The sequence below is a fragment of the Aedes aegypti genome, chromosome 2 (assembly GCF_002204515.2).
Source record: "Aedes aegypti strain LVP_AGWG chromosome 2, AaegL5.0 Primary Assembly, whole genome shotgun sequence".
Taxonomy (NCBI): Eukaryota; Metazoa; Arthropoda; class Insecta; order Diptera; family Culicidae; genus Aedes; species Aedes aegypti.
Genome location: NC_035108.1, coordinates 347693538 through 347714777, shown reverse-complemented (window position 1 = coordinate 347714777; position 21240 = coordinate 347693538). Strand labels below are relative to the sequence as shown.

General features: G+C 36.6%; 1 protein-coding gene across 3 annotated transcripts in view; it reads left to right on the top strand.

Moving 5' to 3' along the window:
• LOC5575208 overlaps positions 1-21240 on the top strand; it is a 600791-nt gene that overhangs the window by 554624 nt on the left and 24927 nt on the right. For all 3 annotated transcript variants that reach the window (XM_021846215.1, XM_021846212.1, XM_021846213.1), the window contains one exon: positions 15046-15551. In XM_021846215.1, the coding sequence (XP_021701907.1) occupies positions 15046-15551 (506 nt within the window). The remainder of the gene's footprint in view (positions 1-15045; positions 15552-21240) is intronic.

Sequence of the window (21240 nt, the reverse complement as noted above, 5' to 3'; positions counted from 1 at the left end):
TTCATTCTATTTAACTAAGCTCACTGGTTTAAGCCATGTAAAAATATACTTAAGCCACTCTGGTAAATTAAGCCAGTTGTAAATATTTCTAATTGTTACAACGGTAACAATTGTATACTAGTTGCGAACAGTTTGGCTTACTTTTTGAGCGTTTTTGTAGGGTTTTTCAGTGCTGTTGCAACATTTTGATATAGATTATATTTAATTTTTAAGTGAAAAAACTTCAAATCAAGATTTCTTGAGACTCCTCCTAAGGATTTTTTTTAAATTGGCCCAGAGGTGCAGAATGACCTCAGGAATTGAGCCCTGTGCTCAGATTTGATGGACAATTTTTTTACATAATAACGGTCTGTCGGGGCACCGTGTGACATAAATTCACGTCATACGGATTGCTTCTTTTATGTGCATCCAAAAGACGTAAAATCACATGATTTTTTCGGAGTGTGTATGCTATGTAAATAATTCGTAAAACTACCTTATTTTAAAAAAGGTTCAATGTTCTGTGGTGTATGTAAGACAGCCAAAAAAAAAGGATATCTACAGCAAATACCTATTTGAATTACTCTAAAACATCGAGTAATCAATTACATGATGAGAACATTTTTTACAGAATCATTTAGTTGAAGCTCAACCGCTCCAAATGCTTTACGGAGCCGAAATTCATTATGATTAACACTTAGATACTCTGTATTCTGAGCAGTTTAAGATTATACAGGACCATTGTTGCCATATGGTCCGATATAGGGACTGAAGGGACACTTAGGAAGTTTTACATAATAATAAAGTTCAACGACTTTTCATCTATAAGTTAATAGACATGGTGCCATAAACCAATAACAGGACATGACCATATCCAGCTGTTCCAATATCAGTACCGGTAGGCCTTAAATGGAAGTCTTATAGATCTCATAGACTTGGTACTTTGTGACAGCTTCAAATTCATTTTTTTTAGAAAGAAGAGATCTGACATAGTGCCAGTAGTGAAGTGCACTACGATAACACACCCGGATCTTCTTATTTATCATGTCGTTTGATCTATCGGAGAACCAGTTTTGGAAAAGGTTTGATGAAAACAGGCAACTAAAGGTGATCTGCCGATAATATAAACATATATGGGTCTCGTGGACGTGCGGTTAGTGTCGTCAGGCATTTAAGCGTATTGTGTCATGGGGTGTGGGTTCGATTCCTGCTTCAGCCATTGAAACTTTCGTTAGGAATGTTTCTCGGCCGTGCCACTGGAGCATGCTTGTTCGTTGTCTAGTGTTAAGTTACAGTCTGTGCAGCTAAATGGCTGAAGATGGTATCCGTGTCTTTTTATTATCATATGATTATATGGACATTATGAAGTGTTTATAATACTTTTTTGGTATGTATTCATTAAGGTACTACTTCCAGAAAATCCTCTTACAAATTCCTGTAGGAAGCTTTCTGGGAACTCATTCGGGTATTTCTCCAGGAATTATTTTGATAATTTATGAAAGGTTTCCACCAGGAATTCCTTCAGAGATTTCTCCAGGTATCACTTCAGGAATTATCCCAAGGATTCTTCTATGGATTCTTTCAAGTATTCATCCTGAAATTCCTGCATTGATCTTTTCGGGAACTCCTCTGTAGAGTCTTCAGTTATTACTTCAGAAATTCTTCTAGAGTATTCCTCGGAAATTTCTCCAGGAATTCATCTTGAAATTCTTTATAAACTACACCAGAAATTTCTCCTGGGAATGCTTCAGGAGTTTTCCAAGCATTGCAATGAACATGTCTCCACGGATCCCTCCGGTGATTCCTTCATGAATTTCTCCAGAGATTCCCTTTGGAAGTATTTCGGAATTTTTTATAAACTCCTTCAGAAATTCTATCAAGAATGGTGTAAACTTAAGATCGAGTTCCGTGGTGTAAACTTAGGATCAGGCTTGATAATACTCCCCAACATTATCAGAGTTCGGTAACATACTTTAGAGCAGCGTGCTGACTGTGCCTCTTTGCGAGGGAGCGAAAAAAAATTTAAGCGAAAAATGAGCGAAGAAGATGCAGCACAATACACAACAGAGTAAAATTCCATCGAAAAAGAGTGCTCTCACAACACACCGAGGACTGTCCTGTTAGGGCGGGACACTCAAGAGTTCTTTTGAAGCGTGAGTAAAGGTGAGCGTGAAGCGTGAGAGTAAGAGAGTACCCGAAAAAACCCTCGCATTTTTTTTGCACTTTCACTCGAATCGCTTGAAAATTTTGAGTTCAGTTTTTACTCCTTAGAAAAACGACAAAATCGCCTTATCTTTGCACCGCAAAAGAGTTTCTATCAAGATTGCTTAGGATCGAGTTTCCATCAATTATGACGCCTAAGTTTGAGTCAGAAAGATGAAAACACATACATCCTGCTAAAGGTCACTAAACGTTGTACAATAAATAGAATATCGTACTTATACTTGAATGTTTAATTCACAGTACAGTTCAAGTGTCGTAATCACCCGTCATAATGGCCATGAATGTAATAACACATGTAGGCGAGTAGCTCTACACCGCATCTATGCCAATGCAAGGTTTGCTCTCGAATGACAGTGGATCCGTTCCACTTGATGCAACTGTCTCAACTATAACTTCCACATTGCTAATTTAAACAAATTAATTCAATATACCAAGTAATTTACAGCACCGAGAGAGCAAATACCCTGACAGTTTTTTTTTCTCCTTTCATCATGATTGTCGGATGAAAAATGTCACCAGATCCAAGCTCCACATCATCATGATTACGACGACGATGACGCCAACGACATGGCTCTAATCTGCATTAACCCCAATATTCTCGGATAATCAAGCGTGTCCGATCTGGTGCTCTACTGAAACGCTCATTGTATGCCGCAAAAGTACGTGCCCCGTAATGGACACCGCAACCGATGGAGACCGACCCCGACCAGTCATAATTATCATGATTGTCGCATGAAATTCATAAAACCATTTGTGTACGAACGATACATTCTCCGTCAACGACGGTTGACGGGTGCTCTTCCAAGCGTAAAAGAATGCGCTCTGGAGCTCGAAATTATGCGAACACAAACAGTTTGTATAAATTAATTATGTGTATGTATGCCTCCCTCGTCGGCCAAAGTGCCTGTCTATATTCACTTACTTTGTGGCGAATCACTTCCGCCGTCATCGTTAAGTCACGATTTACAAACGGAGATAATGGCCTGAGTACGTTCATGGGTGAAGCAAGGTTTTTCATCTAAATGGGGGGGGGGGGGGTGTTGCTCGCAAGCGAACCCAAAAGTTCATTCAGGAATTTCAAGCAGAAACAACCATGATACACAACCTCTACACCAGTAGTTCACTACCTTTTTGAAGCTGCGCCCTTTTGTTGTTTTACAGTCATCCCGTGGACCCCTGAAAAATGATCAATGAAATTCTACAAAATAATATCCGTATCGATCTATTTTTTTCATTGGCCACAAGGGACCCTCCTCTGGCTACGTCCTTAGTCTCTAGTGCATGAGGTATTCCTTCCCATAAAGTTCCACTTGATGCACCTCGCGCGGAGGAAAGTTTGCACCCACACGAATAACTTTCACTACCCGAAAAGCCAAAACCTGGTTGAGGTGCAAATTTTGCCTCAATAGAATTTGATTTCCATCATCATCACAATCAACGCCACCACAACACAACCACCGCCCACATCGCAAACAGTCACCGTCTGTTGCACCACCGATAAAGGCAAAAGTGAAGTTTACGCTTTGGATGCGCCGTCATAGGTTATCATCACCATATTCATGAAGGCTAAATCATATTTCCCTCTGCCCGGGAGATGCACGGCAAAATATGGTCCTTATCTTTTATCGGAGCAGCCGAACAGTGGTACGGATTTAGAAAATCTTCGAAGAAAACAATTTCCTCTTAATGTTTAACGCTCCGTCATCGTAATCATCGTCATCATCGAAACTTCTTAAGCAGTTTTTTGTTCAAAACGAAAAATTATTCTATGAAAATGTATTCACTGTGTTTCGGTTGGAGAGTAGAATACAGTGAACACATTTTCCTGTAAATTTTCTTGATTTTGAACAAAAAACTGCTTTCGAAAATTTCAAAATTAATGACGGATCCTGCCCCTTTAAGATTTTCGTATATGTGTTCTTAACTATCTGACTTTCTGACTTTGTTGCTTGCCTTTTTTAACTCAAACTCGTTTGAAAATTGGATGTCATCCATTTAATCCCAGGCCCGTCCTTTCTTCGTACTTTGTAGTTGTATATTTCACTTGCTTCCATTCTTCCATCATTTTAGCACGCCTTTCCTTACGCCTGATACATAGGCAGTCTGCAAACAGCAAGTCTCTCTGCCGTAAAAATTATACCAGCCCTACACCTTCCCACATGATCTGACGTAGACGCAGTGGTATATACGGTCTACCGTGGGAGCTAGTTTAATGTATCATCAAGTCCTCCTCTTCTTCTCATTGGTCAGCATTCTGACGTGGCAGACGCCATTATCGCCTAAGAATAGAAGATCACCAGCACATATACACTGAGGATGTCTGTTAGTCCCAAGCAGTCATCTGGTTGATTCCTTGTGTAAGTGCAGCTGATCTGGCGATACTAGAGCAGCAACCACGGGTGGCCAATCAAGCTCAAGCTCAAACTCGTTTTAAAATTGGGTTTTTACCAGCTTTTCAGAACCTGGACCTTCGTGTGCCGTACCGAAAATCTGACAAAAATGGTTATGACCAAAGACCGTTCTCAAAAGTCGCCCGTGTCGACCGAAAAGATGCAGAAACAGGAAAGGAAATTCAAAAAAATTATAAACTTGCTCGCTCGGGTTACTGTTCTGTTTTCAGTAGCAGAGAGCAACTACGAAGCAAAAAACCGATACGGGTGTGCAGCAGGATAGTTGTCCAATAAATCTTGCCCAGTTTCCATCCGGCCGGGGACTAGTCCGGCTTCCGTCTTGGGGAAGCTTTCGGGGTTCTGGCACCTTCTCCGGTTACTTGGAGGTTTCGGGATATGATGAAGAGAATGTGAAATATATGTGGTGCAATGGTTTATGCACTGCTCTGGGTGGTCGGGGTGATCCATTGTAGTAGCTTGAAGTTTGTAGTTTATAAGAACGAATGGTTTTGCTGCGGATGCTACTGAGCCATTAACGCCCGAATAGTTTCACATACGTAACAAAGATGTGATTTTTTCAGGATATCTCATCACAATGTACAGAAGGTGTATTTTTACAAGAAGGAAATCTGCAACCAAACTTCTGAGAAGATAAATCAGGGAAAATTCTGTTACAAAAATCAATAAATTAAGACAATTATACGAGCAGACAAATCACATAACATCAAGTTACATTTGTAACGTTTTCACTACTACTTGTATGAGGAACGTCACTATTTGAGCCCTGCGGGATAGGCCAGGGAAAGTGGTTCACCCCGAGTGAATTTATAGCAGAGAAAAAGTAGATGTTGTATGAAAATTGACAGGAAAATGAATAACAAGTTCATCCACTTCTCCTGGCCTATCACGAGGTTTCTTATTACATGTTTGGGTCCTCAAGTCATTCCCGTAAATACAAGGTTCTCAATAAGCTTCATTGCTTTTAGTCGACAGTGGCATAAGTTCTGCCCTCATAGCTGAATTTTTGTCTAGGATTCCATCTCTTACTAGGCACCCTTTTATTGAATCGTCTTCTTTGACATTAACAAGTTAATGTCTGGGGTCGGAAAGCAATAAAATGCACAAACATGTAGTGGCACAAATTAATCAAGTCCTAAATTTGCCTTCTTTCGGGCTATTTGAACACGTCACAAATCATCTACTTTCTTGAAGCATTTAATTTTTATACCTTTGTAAGGTTCCACTCAATTGACTTAGGGCCTTTTACCCATTATTTAGTGATTTAACGCAATTGTGGACTAACATTCAACAATTAACATTTATTGTAACAAAAAATTGTAACAATTCTGAAAAAAAAATCCCATTGGAATTAATCCAGAGACAGTTGGACATTCCTTCATAAGTTCTCCTGGGGATTTATTTTGGGATGCATCCGGGAATTGTTCTTCAGCTCATCTACAGGTATTTGAACAAGAACCCATATGATAATTAGTTAGTTTAGTTTATCCAAGCATCTCAGTCATATGCGTTCTTGTTTAAATACCTGTAGATGAGCTGTCGACCAGTGCTTTTGGAGCATCAGCTCTAAAAGAAATTCAGAAATTTCCTTTCATAGATGAAATTCTAAGATGTTTCTGCGAAAAATTCTGAAGCAATCTGTAAATCAATTTCTAAAGTCGTCACAAATTGTTATATTTAAAGAGAACTTCTCTGCTAGTTTTTAAGAACAATTTCTGTACAGCTCATTTTTTCTAGGGGAATACTGCTGATGTCCATTGAGTGTTTTTTAGAAATCCTAAAAAAAACAATGACAAGTTCTGCGATATATTCCTGTAGTTATCTCTATGTAACTCCTGGAACAATACGAAATAAAATAATTTAAGAATCCTTCGAGGAACATTTGAAGATGATCATTTAGATGCTTATTCAATAGTTCTTTTCAAAATAGTTTTGGAAATCTCATTTAAAAATCGCCAGACAATTTGCTGTAATGTTTTACTACACAATTCATTAAACTAAACTATTCGTGATTTTTTTTTCTATTAACGGGATTTTTAACCCTAGGTAAGTTCATCTCGGGGTCAACGTCATTATAACTTTTTATATCATAAGTGACTATCTTGAGGTGAGATTCGATCCCCGATCCTCGGCGTGAGAGGCCAAGAGTAATTCCTGACGGTATCCGTTAAAGGATTGTTGCAGAAATTATGTAGAAAATCTGACAGTAATTCCTAGGGTTACTTCTAGAACAATTGGGTGTTGAAATTATTTCATTTTAAGGGCCTTCCTTAGCCGAGTGATCAGAGTCCGCGGCTACAAAGCAAAGCCATGCTGAAGGTGCCTGTGTTTGAATCCCGGTCGGTCCAGGATCTTTTCGTAAAGGAAATTTCCTTGACTTCCCTGGGCATAGAGTATCATCGTGCCTGCCACAAGACATAAGAACACTACGCTGAGAAGCAGGCTCTGTCCCAGTGAGGACGTAAATGCTTAGAAGAAGAAGAAGAACTACATTTCAATAGATATTCGCTTAACATCTCATCAGGCGAGGGGGGGGGTGCTTGGTATTGCTGAATCCGTTTCCGCTCTCAGAAAAGTTCCAGCATGTCATAATTTTGTGTTACAAGACGTCAAAGTTGTCAAAATACTGGTTTTAATAATGTTTAAATGGTATTCAAACTATGATGTATTGTTATTATTCGTACTTTAATCCGCCGAGTTTACTTAAACTTTTGTATGAGAGGTTGAAGAACATTTCCCAGAAAGTCAAACCGCAGAATGACATTCCCCAGAATCCCATTTCCAAGAATAGGACATTTCCCAGAATCGTTTTTGTACATTTTTAAAGAATGGATAACATAAATTTTGTTATTTAGTTTATTTGTTGTTAGAAAAATGTATCTATGAATTGATTCGAAATCTCAAAAGCTTCGAATTCAGGACATAGACGTCATTTCACCCAAAATATTATTTTGTTAAAATCATTATAATGGATCTCAAGAGTATAAAATCGGAATCGAATCCAAAAAAAAAAACAAATGGAATCTTAAGGAAAATTCTGTTTAACAGTTTTACATCTGCTTAACATGATTGTGCTACTGTCGTTTCCCTGAATAGCATTTCCCCGAATGCCAGCTCTCCGCATGACCAGTTTCCCCAAAAGACATTTCTCCGAAAAGTGATGCAGTTCAAACAGGTGCAAGAATAGTCTCTAGGGACTGGGTGCTGAACTATAAATAATGATAAGCAATCGAAAGAAGAAGATAATATTGATTATAAGGTCATCCTCGACTAAAAACATTTGGCCAAAAATGGCGATGATGGTGAAACTCGGAAGAACTGCCAATCATGTAAAGAAGGGTGCACATCAGAGATAAACACTTTTCGGTGAACTAAGCTATTCGGGGAAACGCGGTGTTCGAGGCAATGGCATTCTGGGAACTGGCGTTTGGGGAAACGATATTGGGGGAACCAACTTTGGGGGAAACGTAGTACAACTGTTTGAGATAAACTGCTTTTACATTTGTAATACTATGTTTTTTTTATCAAACTTGACCCATGCTATTTAATGTTTTTCATAGTTATTATCCTTTTTTTTAAATTGGCTGTTCTTTCTTATTGTATTTTTAAAGAGTGATATGTATTTGTGTGATAATATTATTTTTTAGTTACAAAATAAATTAATAGATTTTTTTGCTTTCATACCATATTTTCCCTTCTTTTGAACATATGCTGTTCTTCCTTCTTCTTCTTCTTTCTGGCGTTACGTCCCCACTGGGACAGAGCCTGCTTCTCAGCTCAGTGTTCTTATGAGCACTTCCACAGTTATTCACTGAGAGCTTACAATGCCAATGACCATTTTTGCATGTGTATATCGTGTGGCAGGTACGAAGACACTCTATACCCTGGGAAGTCGAGAAAATTTCCAACCCGAAAAGATCCTCGACCGGTGGGATTCAAACCCACGACCCTTAGCTTGGTTATGCTGAATAGCTGCGCGTTTACCGCTACGGCTATCTGGGCCCCTTCCTGGCTGTTCTTCCTAGGTTTATTGTATTCATAAAAATGTAAATTAATGAAACACAATTACACTAGAAAATTTCTCTTGTCTTTGATAGTTTCTTTTTACAGCAAAACTTAATAGCTACAAAATAAAAAAAGGCAGCGTCCATTTATAACGTAACGCATAAATTTGAAATTTTTGAACCCCTCCCCCCCTCAGTAAAGCTTTATGACAAATTTCAAATTTTTGAATGAGTCGTAACGCTTGAGCCTACTCCCCCCTCTCCCTAGAGCGTTACGTAATTTGTGGATGCCGCCAAATCTGTGTCTGAGTGGCCCATATTAGTCAGCCTATAATAAACTACTGTAAAAATTTTAAACAGAATCCATCAACTCTAAGGAGGGGATAAACGAGCTTGAAGTTTGTAAGAAGAAAATCTTCAAAATATATAAAAATCGTCCAAACGGTTCCAATTACATTTCCGACGCTGTATTTGAATAATTTCTTGTGTTTTGGATTTAGAGATTCATTAATCAATGAATTGAAGACTGCAACAAAAAACAAAAAATGTTTAACCTATGAAAACTATAATATGGTTTTCCTCGAATTTGTCCAATTAAATGTGTTCACAATTTACTATTTACCATTTACCTGGATTCGAACAGGCCAAAAATCACTTGTTATTTTTTTTCTGGGGAATGTCCCATTCTGGGGATTGGCGTTCTGGGGAATGTCATTCTGGGGACCGTCATTCTGGAAAATGTCGTACAATCGTATGCGACATTGTTTAATTGAAATTGCACGTAAATCGTGTTTACCCTCAAAGCCCCGGAACAGACATTTTATTTTCCATCGACTGGTGCTCAGAAACAAATAGGGGAAGGGGTGGTAAAATGAACACCTTAAGGAAATCATCTTGTTTCTGATAGAAAAACGAGGAATTTGTATAGTTCAACCGCACAACATCAAAAATAGGGATGTAATCTATAGTAGCTACATGGATTCAGACTAAAATAGCTAAATTTTCACATATTTTCATCGCTAACAAAAAGCGATGCAAATGTTCATTTTACCTGCACTATGTGGGTAAAATGAACAGCGGTTGGTGGTAAAATGAACACCATGCAAAAAACGTGAGCAAAACAAATATTTCTCAAAATTTTCATTGCCCCACCAAAAATACACCTAATAATGATTGTAACCCATTCAAAAAGAATTCTAAAGGTATCAAATTTGACATCATATCATAACGATATTCACCTCACTGAAAAACCCCAAGTCTTCCGAGCTAAAAGTTACGTCAGTTCTAATTTTCAAACGTGGTTTTCTAAAATCTTAGTTTTGTTGACATTTTCACTTTCCTTTTCCTCCGTATCAATTCGAACACTCAGATTTATGCTCTAAATCGTCCGTGCGTGATAAAAATTCATCGAAATTTGTTTTTACTCGATAAAAGGCACGGTGTTCATTTTACCACCCCTGTTCATTTTACCACCACGTCCCCTAAGTTCAATGAAACACGATTTTCACTACGATTGCTGAGATGAGTTAGACTTCCTGCGAGCGGGGTTTTCAAACCGGAAGCTCAGGTCTTGACTTGTTTGTCAACCGAAAATAAGTTTTCCCCTTGTCACATTTTTACAACTTTAGCAACGAAACCAATATTTAACGATAGGTTTAAGCCATTTTTAGACTTAAAATAACGGATGAGTGCAAAAATATATCATTTTATTTATTTTCATGCATGGCGTGTGCCTGGAACCAGGTTCCGGAAGTACTTTATGGATAGGAGGCAAGGAACAAATTGAGCGTCATGAAACCATCTCAGAAACGCAATGTCAATAATGTTCATATCGCGATATTATAGAGTCACTAAAAATTTCATAATTCTTCCTTTATTTTGTGTAATAAAAATAGTTTCTCTCAGTAGTGCTACTATAGGTACAATAGGTGCATTTTTTGGATATAATCAACCTGTGAGTCTATGGTACTTAGATAAATGGCTCCTGACCTTGATGTCATTAAATATTTTGCAACAATTCATAGCCACTAGTGCGACTATAGGGGAATGTCTACTAAGAGAACACCGACCCTACATATTAATCATTAAGAGTTGTTTATATCAATTTTTCGCACCACACCGTGTATCCAATTAAATGATGGTGCTGGAAAAGATGAATGAACACGTTTAGGGTGACCATCTCCTGAAGATTCAAAATCAGAACATTTTTAAATTTTCACAACTTTTTTTGTAAGTTCCATTAATGGACAAAATGTTTGTCTCAAATTCCGAATATAGTTCATTTTTCATACAGTAGCGATTTCAACGGTTATTTTTATTCTTTTTTATTTTTGTGGACTTGTAATGTTAAGGAATTGATCATCATGTTGGGCAATTATAAAACTCATTGTATTGAGTCCTATCAAAAAAGTAACATGTTTTGTTTAAATTTGAACAAAATTATGTCATGTTTTAACTCCTTGAGTTACGATTAATCTATCTATCTTTATAAATAAAAATGGAGTGGAGAACGGTTCAACGGATACGACGTGTTCGTGTAAGAAAAAAAGTTTAGGAAAGTCTCTGGAATAATCGGAAAAACGAGGCGTCATTTTGTATGGGGAATTACATGATGCTTTGCAACAGCTTACTTGATGGCAAAACGAAGTTTGCCGGGACCACTAGATTTTAATAGAATTATATATACCATAGCCGTAGCGGTCACCACGCAGTTATTCAGCAAGACCAAGCTGACGATCGTGGGTTCGAGTCCCACCGGTCGAGGGTATTTTCGGGTTGAAAAAAATCTCGACTTCTCAGGGCATAGAGTATCTTCGTACCTACCACTCGATATATGAATGCAGAAATGGTCAACTGGCATACAAAGCTCTCAGTTAATAATTGAAATTATTTGAAAATATGTACATTTATAAGCGTTCTAATAAGTTAAATAATGTCGCATCAATGATTCGCTTCAAAAGGGTCCTAAAGCATTGTTCCCATTGTTAGTGCCAATCATATTCTTTATTATTTCAACATTTACACAAATTGTATATCTATATTGTTGTTAATCATATCATTTTTTTGTAAATATTAACTAACTTATGATAAAAATGAGTTACTATGTTTTCATTTAGGGAGAATAAAAGAAAAATCTCTGGGATTTGTTAACAAAATGTTATGATCATCATATGATTGAATAATTGCGTGATTAAAAATTAACTTGTTGCTTCACAATGCCAATATTAAATTGCTTGTTTTATAGCAAAACATACATTTTTCTGTTTATTGTCTTATTAGAATTTTCTTATAATTGATCAAAAAACTCGTAACTAAATGAGTTACCCCGTACATTTCACAATATTATAATTTTGATACTTCGTATCAGAAATTATTACTGATTTTGATATGTTTTTGATTGATCTAAAACACATTTAATTATATTTATTATACAATACTGAAATTATAACAAAAAAATATATGTTTTGTTATAATTTTAGTTATTTTAACAACATCCTGCATCAAAATTGTATCAACCTATGTTCGATAAAATCTTTATACTTATCATAATATTGTCCCCTTGATGGTACAACTAGATAACTCGAAATTCGAATTTTTTGACTTCAATATGTCAAAACATTTTTCTTAATTAGAACTGCAAAATATCCACAGGTCTTAAGCGTGTGATTCAAAATACACAAGTTAAAGATTATTTTTCAATCATAATCTCTGCGATTAACCATCACCTTGTTAAACGGTCATACTTTCAAAGTTGCACATCTCAAAATTTTGATTTTCGAGTTATCTAGTTGTAGCATTAAGGGGACGATATCATAAGGTGATAGAATTTTGTTATTTACCCATAGTCGGGAAACGCTTAAGTTTATGCCAAAAACACATGTTTACAATTTTTCAATGTTTTTCGTTAGTTTAAGTCCAAAACAATTTTTTATTGTTTTATTTTTTTAGATTTTGTCACACCCCTTGGCTTAAACTCGAACTTAGGGTGTATTTTGTTTTCCGTGTCCCTTCTGAAATGTCAGATAGGAACAACCCCAGTGTTAAAACTGAAAACCATTGTGGTGTTTTTGGCGACTAAGCGAACGTCAAATATGATCAAGTCTCATATTAAATTTTGTTCATAAGTGAAAATAAGCGTCATCCTACTGTCAAATGTTATCATAATTTGTTACAATTGAGTTACATCATTTACAGGACGCCAATCAATCACAACTAAATTATATCAGTATAAGTTATAAATATCAAAATGTGTTATAATCATGTTAATTTTCTGTTAGAACCCTCTAGTCGGGATCATACAACAAAAAATCGTCAGAGGTTTACAATAGTTTGGCTTGGTTTCTGATAAGAAATTTCTCAATGTTATTGTTTGAAGTCTGCCAAAAACTGCAGAAGAATTCTCGCTTAAGGTAGCACGAGAAACCGTGTTGTTTTTCATATCTTATGTCTCACTGTAACAAGTATCATCAAAACTTTGCAGAAGCAAATCTCAAGGTTTAGTGAACCGATGAAGCTGGAAATTTAATGGGTTGTGCCCATAAAGGCATAACTGTCCCATATGGAATAAGTAAGCATTGAGAAAATAACGCTCATAGTTTGAAGTTTGTTTTCTCATATAAATTTTCATAATTTTCTAGTATATTTCTGCACGCTTTATTCATTAAGCACCACCAAACAGATAACTCATTTTGCTTCTACTGATCAGCAAAAAATATAAACTTGAACACAATTTACGTTTTGCTGTTGCTAACTGGGTTGAAAGTTCATATAGAGACTGTTATGTCTTTATTTTTCAATATGGGACTGCACCAAGCTCATATTTTTTCGCAACATTTTCAAACAAAGTTTGTAAATTTTTGTATGCATAGTAATGTATATATTAAACCTACATATTGCGATGAAAAAACGTGTTGGTTCGAAAATTTATATGGGACAGTTATGCTTTTATGGGCAGTGCACTATATATATAGAATTCATCCGCATCGATGTATGAAGTGGTACTCAAGATTTGTTTCTTCAAATGAATAGGGTGATTATAATGACGTCCTGTGCGGCTTTTAAATCATCCCGGATCCCAGCAACAGAAATCCTTTGAGAATTTGCCATGGGTCTCAAAATACCCATTTAGATATCTAAAGAAATCCTGCAACAATCTCACAAGCAATAAACCGATGATTTTCAAAGAAATCTACTTAGTGTCTAATCAAAATCTTGCTAGAAAATTATTAAGAACGTCAGAAAATAATCAATTAGGTATATTTCATATAATCTAAAAAAATATATTTAAAAAATCCATTGAGAATGTAGAATAGAACTGTATGATTTTGTTGAGTTTGCATAAAGTTAATTTTCAAAGATTTAATTGAGATGCAAGGAAATTCCGCTCGGGTTCCTCGAATCATGGTTTACAGACATTCTGCCAAAAATCTTGTAATTAATTTCATGAAGAAGCTTTCTTTATATTTTCATTAGAATCCTGTGCGATTTTGCCAAGGATCGCGCCAGAAAATCATGAAGGGTCCCACTTATAATCAACCTGAGAGAAATCTTACAGACATCTTTTGATTCTGAGAAGCATTTGTGTAGGATTTCTCCAAAAATTCATTGCAAGCTATGTGGTGTTTGAGATGTTGGGCAGTCGTGCATCCGCTGGTAGTTTCGGCCGTGGTTTCTGTTAATTCAGCAATCTTGAATATTCTATGATGACAGCAATAGTACAAGCCTTCTCATTCGATACTTTCTAGAGTTCCAAAAATATGGCATCCAAATGAGGGATTCTTGCGATGCATCAAAATATTATACGACGATAGGAAACATTTTTCTGATCCCATGATTGCTACCATTTGTGCTAAACTTCGATAATAGAAGTTTCAGATATCTCTTTCATTCTGACAGTGATATAATTAAAGCTATTTTTTAATTTGAATTATCTTTAAAATTTCATGGTTCGGCAAGTAGAAAAAGCAGGACAAAACTTGAAATATGACAAATAAACCAGGACACCTCAATAGAATCTAAATCAGGACGGATGGTAACCCTAGACACGCTTTTTTGCGTTTGATTTGTAAAAAATGAATGAAGCGTTCGATTTCACCAAGAGAAGACGTATTGAATCGATTCTAATTTTACCAGAGACAGCTCTTCTCGTACATGCTTCGATACAGATCCAATGCCAATTGGTTTTTTGTTTTTGTTTATCCCAAACGTGCATATTATCGATTTGGAAATGTGTGTTTTCTGCAGCGCCCGTAAGAATTTAAATTAGCAGAAATTGATTCACATCTTCGTGCGTCAGAGTTTGTTTTCGTTCGAGAAAAACAGGTGAATGAAAATGCTCCGTCTGTTTAATTTTTACTTTTCAAACACATATTTATAATCCGGTAAAGTCGTCTATTAATATCATTTTTTTTTCTTCTATTTCAATTTTCCAGATCATAATCGCTTGGTTGGCCCGACGCCAAATGTCAGACAGCAGCCCGGAGCGAATTCACCGAAAACGCAGACAAAGACTTTGATCCGATCCCACCCATCTCCCGTGACGCCACCCACAAATACGACGACCACCACGACGACGCCTTCCTGTCCCAAAAGCAACAACAACAACAATAACACCATCACCAGCAATGGGACCGCGCTGAAGAATGCTGCCAATATCCAACGCAACGGAACCATTATCCTGGAGAAGACCAGCTCGCCGTTGATTCTTGGGGGAAGAGATGGAGGAGGCGATGTGCCGCCAGTCGTCGTTGGACAGAAGATCCTTGGCAGCAAAGAGACGACGACACTGCTAAATGGCGGCACTACTGGAGATGGCACTGGTGGACGCAATAATGTGGACTCGTACCGCAACAACAATTTAGTCGATATTAGTTTGCTCAATCATGCCAACCGGGGCGTGGAGGCGCTGGGAGTTTTAGTACAATACTTAGTTTTTAATGTGAGTATATCCCGTTATTTAATTTCGCTTTTTTAATGGTTGAGGTTGATGGCAACCACAGGAGGTGTTTCATAGTCTTAGCGCAGAAAATTCTCAACTCATAGCTGATTAGTTGAATCATTTCTATATTCCGTTTAGTTTTGTCATTATCATTAGGGTTCATTCAAATATTACGTAACGCAAAATTTGCCCATTTTTGGACCCCCTCCCTCCCCCACGTAACAGCTTTTGTATGGAAATTTTTAAATTTTTGTATGAACCGTAACACTATGTCCCTCCCCCTGTTGCGTTACGTAATATTTGAACAATCCCTTACTAGGAATTCCGTGTCTAGTATCGCATACCCTTACTTAAATCCTTTCATTTGCATACGATCCTTCAGTGGGTAATATTTCAACTCGACTATAGAGAAAGCAATTAACGTGGCAAATCCATTCTTTAAATTGCAAGTGCACCACTTCCTGTCACGCCACTGCAACGAAGGAACAATTCACAGGTGATGGTTTTCCGCCCAAGATTCGATTGGTGGTGGATTTCTCCAATTGGGCACAAGGTGTCAAAAGTGGGTTGGCAAAAGTATGCAAATTAGAGCAAGGGCAATTAAATATGCAAATGCTCCGAATGCCACTCATTCGAATCCTTTCTGGTGTTTTTTGCGATTCTCCAGTGAGGTCCTCGGCGTAGAAAATTGAATCCTTTCCGGGGATTGCCCGGGTAGTCAGGGCAATAAAGATGTACTTTGAATCACCCGACAGAATTGGGTTTTGTGGTGTCAGATGGGGAAATATGTGATCATGTGTCTCGAATTAATTTGATAATTCCCAGATTTGAAATATATTCTAGAAGCTCTTTCCTAGATACGAAGTATTTCAATCGTTCTGAAGTTGAATAAGTATTGGAGGACCACTATACACAGGAGAGATAAGCGTTGATGCACATAATTGCTCTTTATCCGCCAGAAGCTTTTTAGAGATTATGAAAGGATGACTTATGAGCCAGACAGATGAAATCTGGGATAAAGAATGGTTGCATTTGAGATAGATTAAACTGTTTGTAAGTGAATGGCTTCATGACTCGGTGTAGCTCTTGCTTTAAATTTGAGAGAAATATTGTAGGTATGGGTTCTCATAGGGATTGTCGTTTCTTTTTATTTCTCTATTCGAAGTTTGGACTTCTGTCAGATGTGGCATCATTAGCCAGATTAGTTGCGCTTTTTGATGTTTCTATGTTGGTGCATGCAAAGTATAGAATAAAATCAAGACAGACCAGAAAAGTAAAACTTCGTACCATTTGAAAGATTGAACATATACAAATGAATACAAATGAAATGATGTTTCAATGTCACGATTTGGCTTAAGAACGAGTCAACGGATCTACGCAGTTCTTTCACAGTTGAAATCTCATAGGGCTGCGACGACTTCGTGAGATAAATAATAGCCGGAAAAGCCGATAAAGGAAACTTTTAATAAGCAACTTGAAATTATTTTTAACCAAAATGATAATCACGATCACTTCTCTATAAGTATAGATTTTTGAGTTATTTCAAATTTTAAACAAAAATCTATTATATCTATTATTTTAATAATAAAATAGGCCATTTTCATCAGTTATTTGCGGCTCTCCATCAAGAACAATAGGTTTTTGAGAGTATATGCCATATTTCTCTATAATGACTTATTTTTATTCAAAAAATTTCCATCATGACACTTTGTCTCAAACATCTGTTTGTATTAAGATTCTATTGTGAAAATTTAAATAATATGAAAAATGTGGTTTTTGAGTAATTTGAAATTTAAATTAAATTTTTCATGATAAAAAATAGAACATTTTTTCAGTGTATAACAGTTCATTACAACTTCCCCATAGAACACTTTTCTCTAAAATCAACAATGTCGGAACTAGAATTTTTCAAACAAATTGCATGCAAAATATCATAGGTTACTTTCAAAATTTATTCTTGAGTCAAAATAATATATTTATCTATGAAAAACACTTATTCTTACATACTGAAAACATGTGTGAAATTTAATCAAAATCGAAGATCATCGAGCTCGATTTTTTTTCGACTCATTCTGGATGGAATTTGTCTAATAAGTATGCAATTCGATGTAACATTTTTAACTGTGCATGATTGGCTGTTGAAATTTGCTTTTACAATTATATCTCGCGATGTAAAGTAACTCGATTTTTATTTTTATTTATTTGGAGTAATCCTTAAAATGATTTGAAGTACTCCGAAAAAAAACAAACATTGAGGAATCCTTGAATACTCGGAGGAACTTTACAAGAACTAGCAATATAAGGTTTTTCAGGAATCTCAACAAATGTTAAAGTTGAGCAGCCTATGAGCATTGTTGAATTGTTGTCAATTTCGATCTATATATTGATGGATTCTCTGGATTAATTGCTTAAAATAGTCCTGGAAACAATTATAATTGAGGCAATTATGAAAGTTCAAGAGTTTTACTATGAGGAATGCATGCAGGAATTATTAGTTAAAAACTTAAAACAAATCATTTTGAAATTTCCTGGATGAATATTAGAATAAATTTCCCAACATTTTTTCATTGTTAAAAAAACATGAAGAAATCGTTAGACAACTCTATTAAAAACGAAGTAATAACCTTTGAATGATTTTCTATAGAAAAGTTGCTGAATGAATACCTGGTATCATTATTTGCGATATTCTGGGAGAATCCTTTGGGGAATTCGGAGAACTTGATCAGCTTTTGGAGAAATCAATGAATAAATTTTTGTGGTAACAAAAATCCATGGAAAAATCTCTGGACAAATATTTCACGGATTTCTTGGGAAATCACTCGAAGAAGCCCTTCTTGGATAGATCTTTGAATAAACTCCTGCAGAAATTCATTATGAAATTGTTGGAGATATTCCGAGAGGATTGTTTTTCGTGTTTTAAAACGAATTTATACACGATTTTTTTGGAATAGTTCCCAGAGCATCCCACGAATGCCACGAATGGTGGCCGCTGACAGAATCCATATAAAATTGCTGGGATAATTGATGAAGAAATTCCTAGACAAATTTCTGCAGGAACTTCGGAAACAATTTGAAGGTAAGTAGAATTGCTCGAAGAATTTATTATTGGTTTACATTTCATTTAAACAGCTTCTTCTTCTTCTTGGCATTGACGTCCTCACTGGGACAGAGCTGGCTACTCAGCTTAGTATTGCTTATGAGCACTTCCACAGTTATTAACTGAGAGCTTTCTTTGCCTAAGTTGTCATATTCACATTCGTATATCATGTGGCAAGTACGATGATACACAATGCCCAGGGAAGTCAAGGAAATTTCCATTACGAAAAGATCCTGGACCGACCGGGAATCGAACCCAGACACCTTCAGCATGGCTTTGCCTCGTAGCCGCGAACTCTAACCACTCGGCTAAGGAAGGTCCCATTTTAACAGCTAGCTCACTCGATGTATGACCGTATTCAGTGATAGTAAACGCTTGTATTGCTCTGACTTGATTTTTTTTTTTTGTATGCGAGTAACCTACACTGAAGAAGGCTACCAATGGTAGTCGAAATACGCGTATTTGACAAATAAAAGCAATTAGGATTCTCTTTGTTGAGATTCTGCTCAGAGAGTTCGAACACCTTAAAAGGAGTTTTTGTTGGTAGTTGAATTTTTAGGATCGTTTTTTAGTTCATAATCAAAACTGCAAAAAATAAATGGGAGTCATTATTGCTTCAGAGATTCCCCCACGAACTTCATCAAAATCGGAAATTCTTCTCGGGATTCCATCGGAAGTATCTCTAGGAATTCCATCATGAGTTCTTCTGAGGATTTTACCAGAAGTTCCTCCAGGAATTCCATTAGGAGTTCCTTCAGAGATTTCATCTAAAATATCTCCAGGAATATTATCAGAAGTCTCTTCAGGGAATCCACCTAGAACTTCTCTAGGAATTCCATCAGGAGTTTCTCTAGCATTTTCATCAGAAGATTCACAAAGATTCCACCAGGAATTCCCTCAGAGGATTCCATCAGAAATTCCTCTAGGGATTTCTTCAGGTGATTTCTAGGGATTACATAAGGAGTTCCTCCAATGATTCCATCAGGAATTCCCTCAAGAATATAATTGGGTATTCCTCCAACGATTCCATCAAGAGTTCTTTCAGGAATCTTATCAGGAATCTTAACAGGAATCCCTCCAGGGATTTCATCAGGAGTTCATATAAGGATTACATCAGGAGTGATGTAATTACTTCTTGAGATTCCATTAGAAGTTTCTTCTGAGGTTCCACTTGATTTTTTCCAGATATTATTTCTTTTAGAGATTTCATCAGATGTTCCTTCTGAGATTCCATCAGAATCTTATCAGGAATTCCTCCGAAAATTTCAATAGGAGTTCTTATATGGATTCCATCAGGAGCTCTTCTAAAGAATACATCAAAAGATATCACCTGGGATTATATCAAAAGATCTTCTGCGGATTACATCAGGAGTTCTTCTCTAGGGAACTCTTCAAGAGATTCCTCCAGGAATTCTTCAAGGGAATCCTTCCGGTATTCCTCATGAAATTTCTCCCGGAATCAATAAAACAATGCGTCCCGAAATTCCGCAAGGAATTAATCTCGGAATTTTTTAAGGGATCCCTCTCAGCATTTCTTCCGGATTATCTCAAATAGTTCCCGAGGGATATCGAGAACTCCTCCAGAGATTTTACCAAAAAAATTTTATAAGGATTTCACCACCGATAATTTTCAAGGGATTCCTTGCGGAATTAATCAAGATATTCCTCTCGAAACTTTTCAAGGACTTAATCCTGGAATTCATCAAGGGATTTTAAAAGGAATTTCTCCAGAGATTCGTACTGTCGTTATACGCATAATTGTCCCATGTTCATTTTTATGCATTTTGACTTTTTGTCATCGAATAGTTTATTTCTACGTATGGTTTTAGAAAACATTAACCAAAAAATAACTTTGTTCGGAAATTCAATGAAAAGCAAGCCAAGTCATTTTGTCCCATTGTTGAATTTCCACGCATAACTGTCCCACTACTGTATTTCTACGCATAACTGTCACACTATACAAGTCGCTGCGTTGATCTCGAACAAAATATTCAGTAGTCAGTTTTTAATCAGCTGGTGTTGGAGAAAATCGTTTTGAACATCTTCTTACGTTGGCTTTACATCCAATGTGGAACACAACCTGTTTTATGTGAATTATCGGGATGCGAGCCTGGCGTCAAAATTGATTGAAATTTTCAATATCAAAATATTATTTCCCACCCGTTTTTCATTGAATTTAAGTTGAATTTTCAGGGGCGATCACAAAATTCTTTTAGTTTTTGGAACCGCTACCATCGATTAGAAATTTACCGTAATTTTGGATTCATCACGGGGAGTACTGAAGAAATTCCACTTGAAGAATTAGTAATCACTTTAATTTCGAGTCCATGGCTTGCGACAAATCAACTTCATGATTTAGCACACCAAGTCTAAATAAATATAGTTCGACCGTTTTTGGATGACTTGGCCACATGCTGGGTTGTTTCGAATACCGGTTCACTGGTAAAAGTGGCCATCATATTGGCGAATCTGAAACCTGGCTTGCGACATATCAATTTTCATGAATGACTTGAATGACTTGACCACACGTTGGATTGTTCCGAATTCCCGATTCCCTGGATGAAATGGCCACTAAACTGTCAGTTCTGGAAC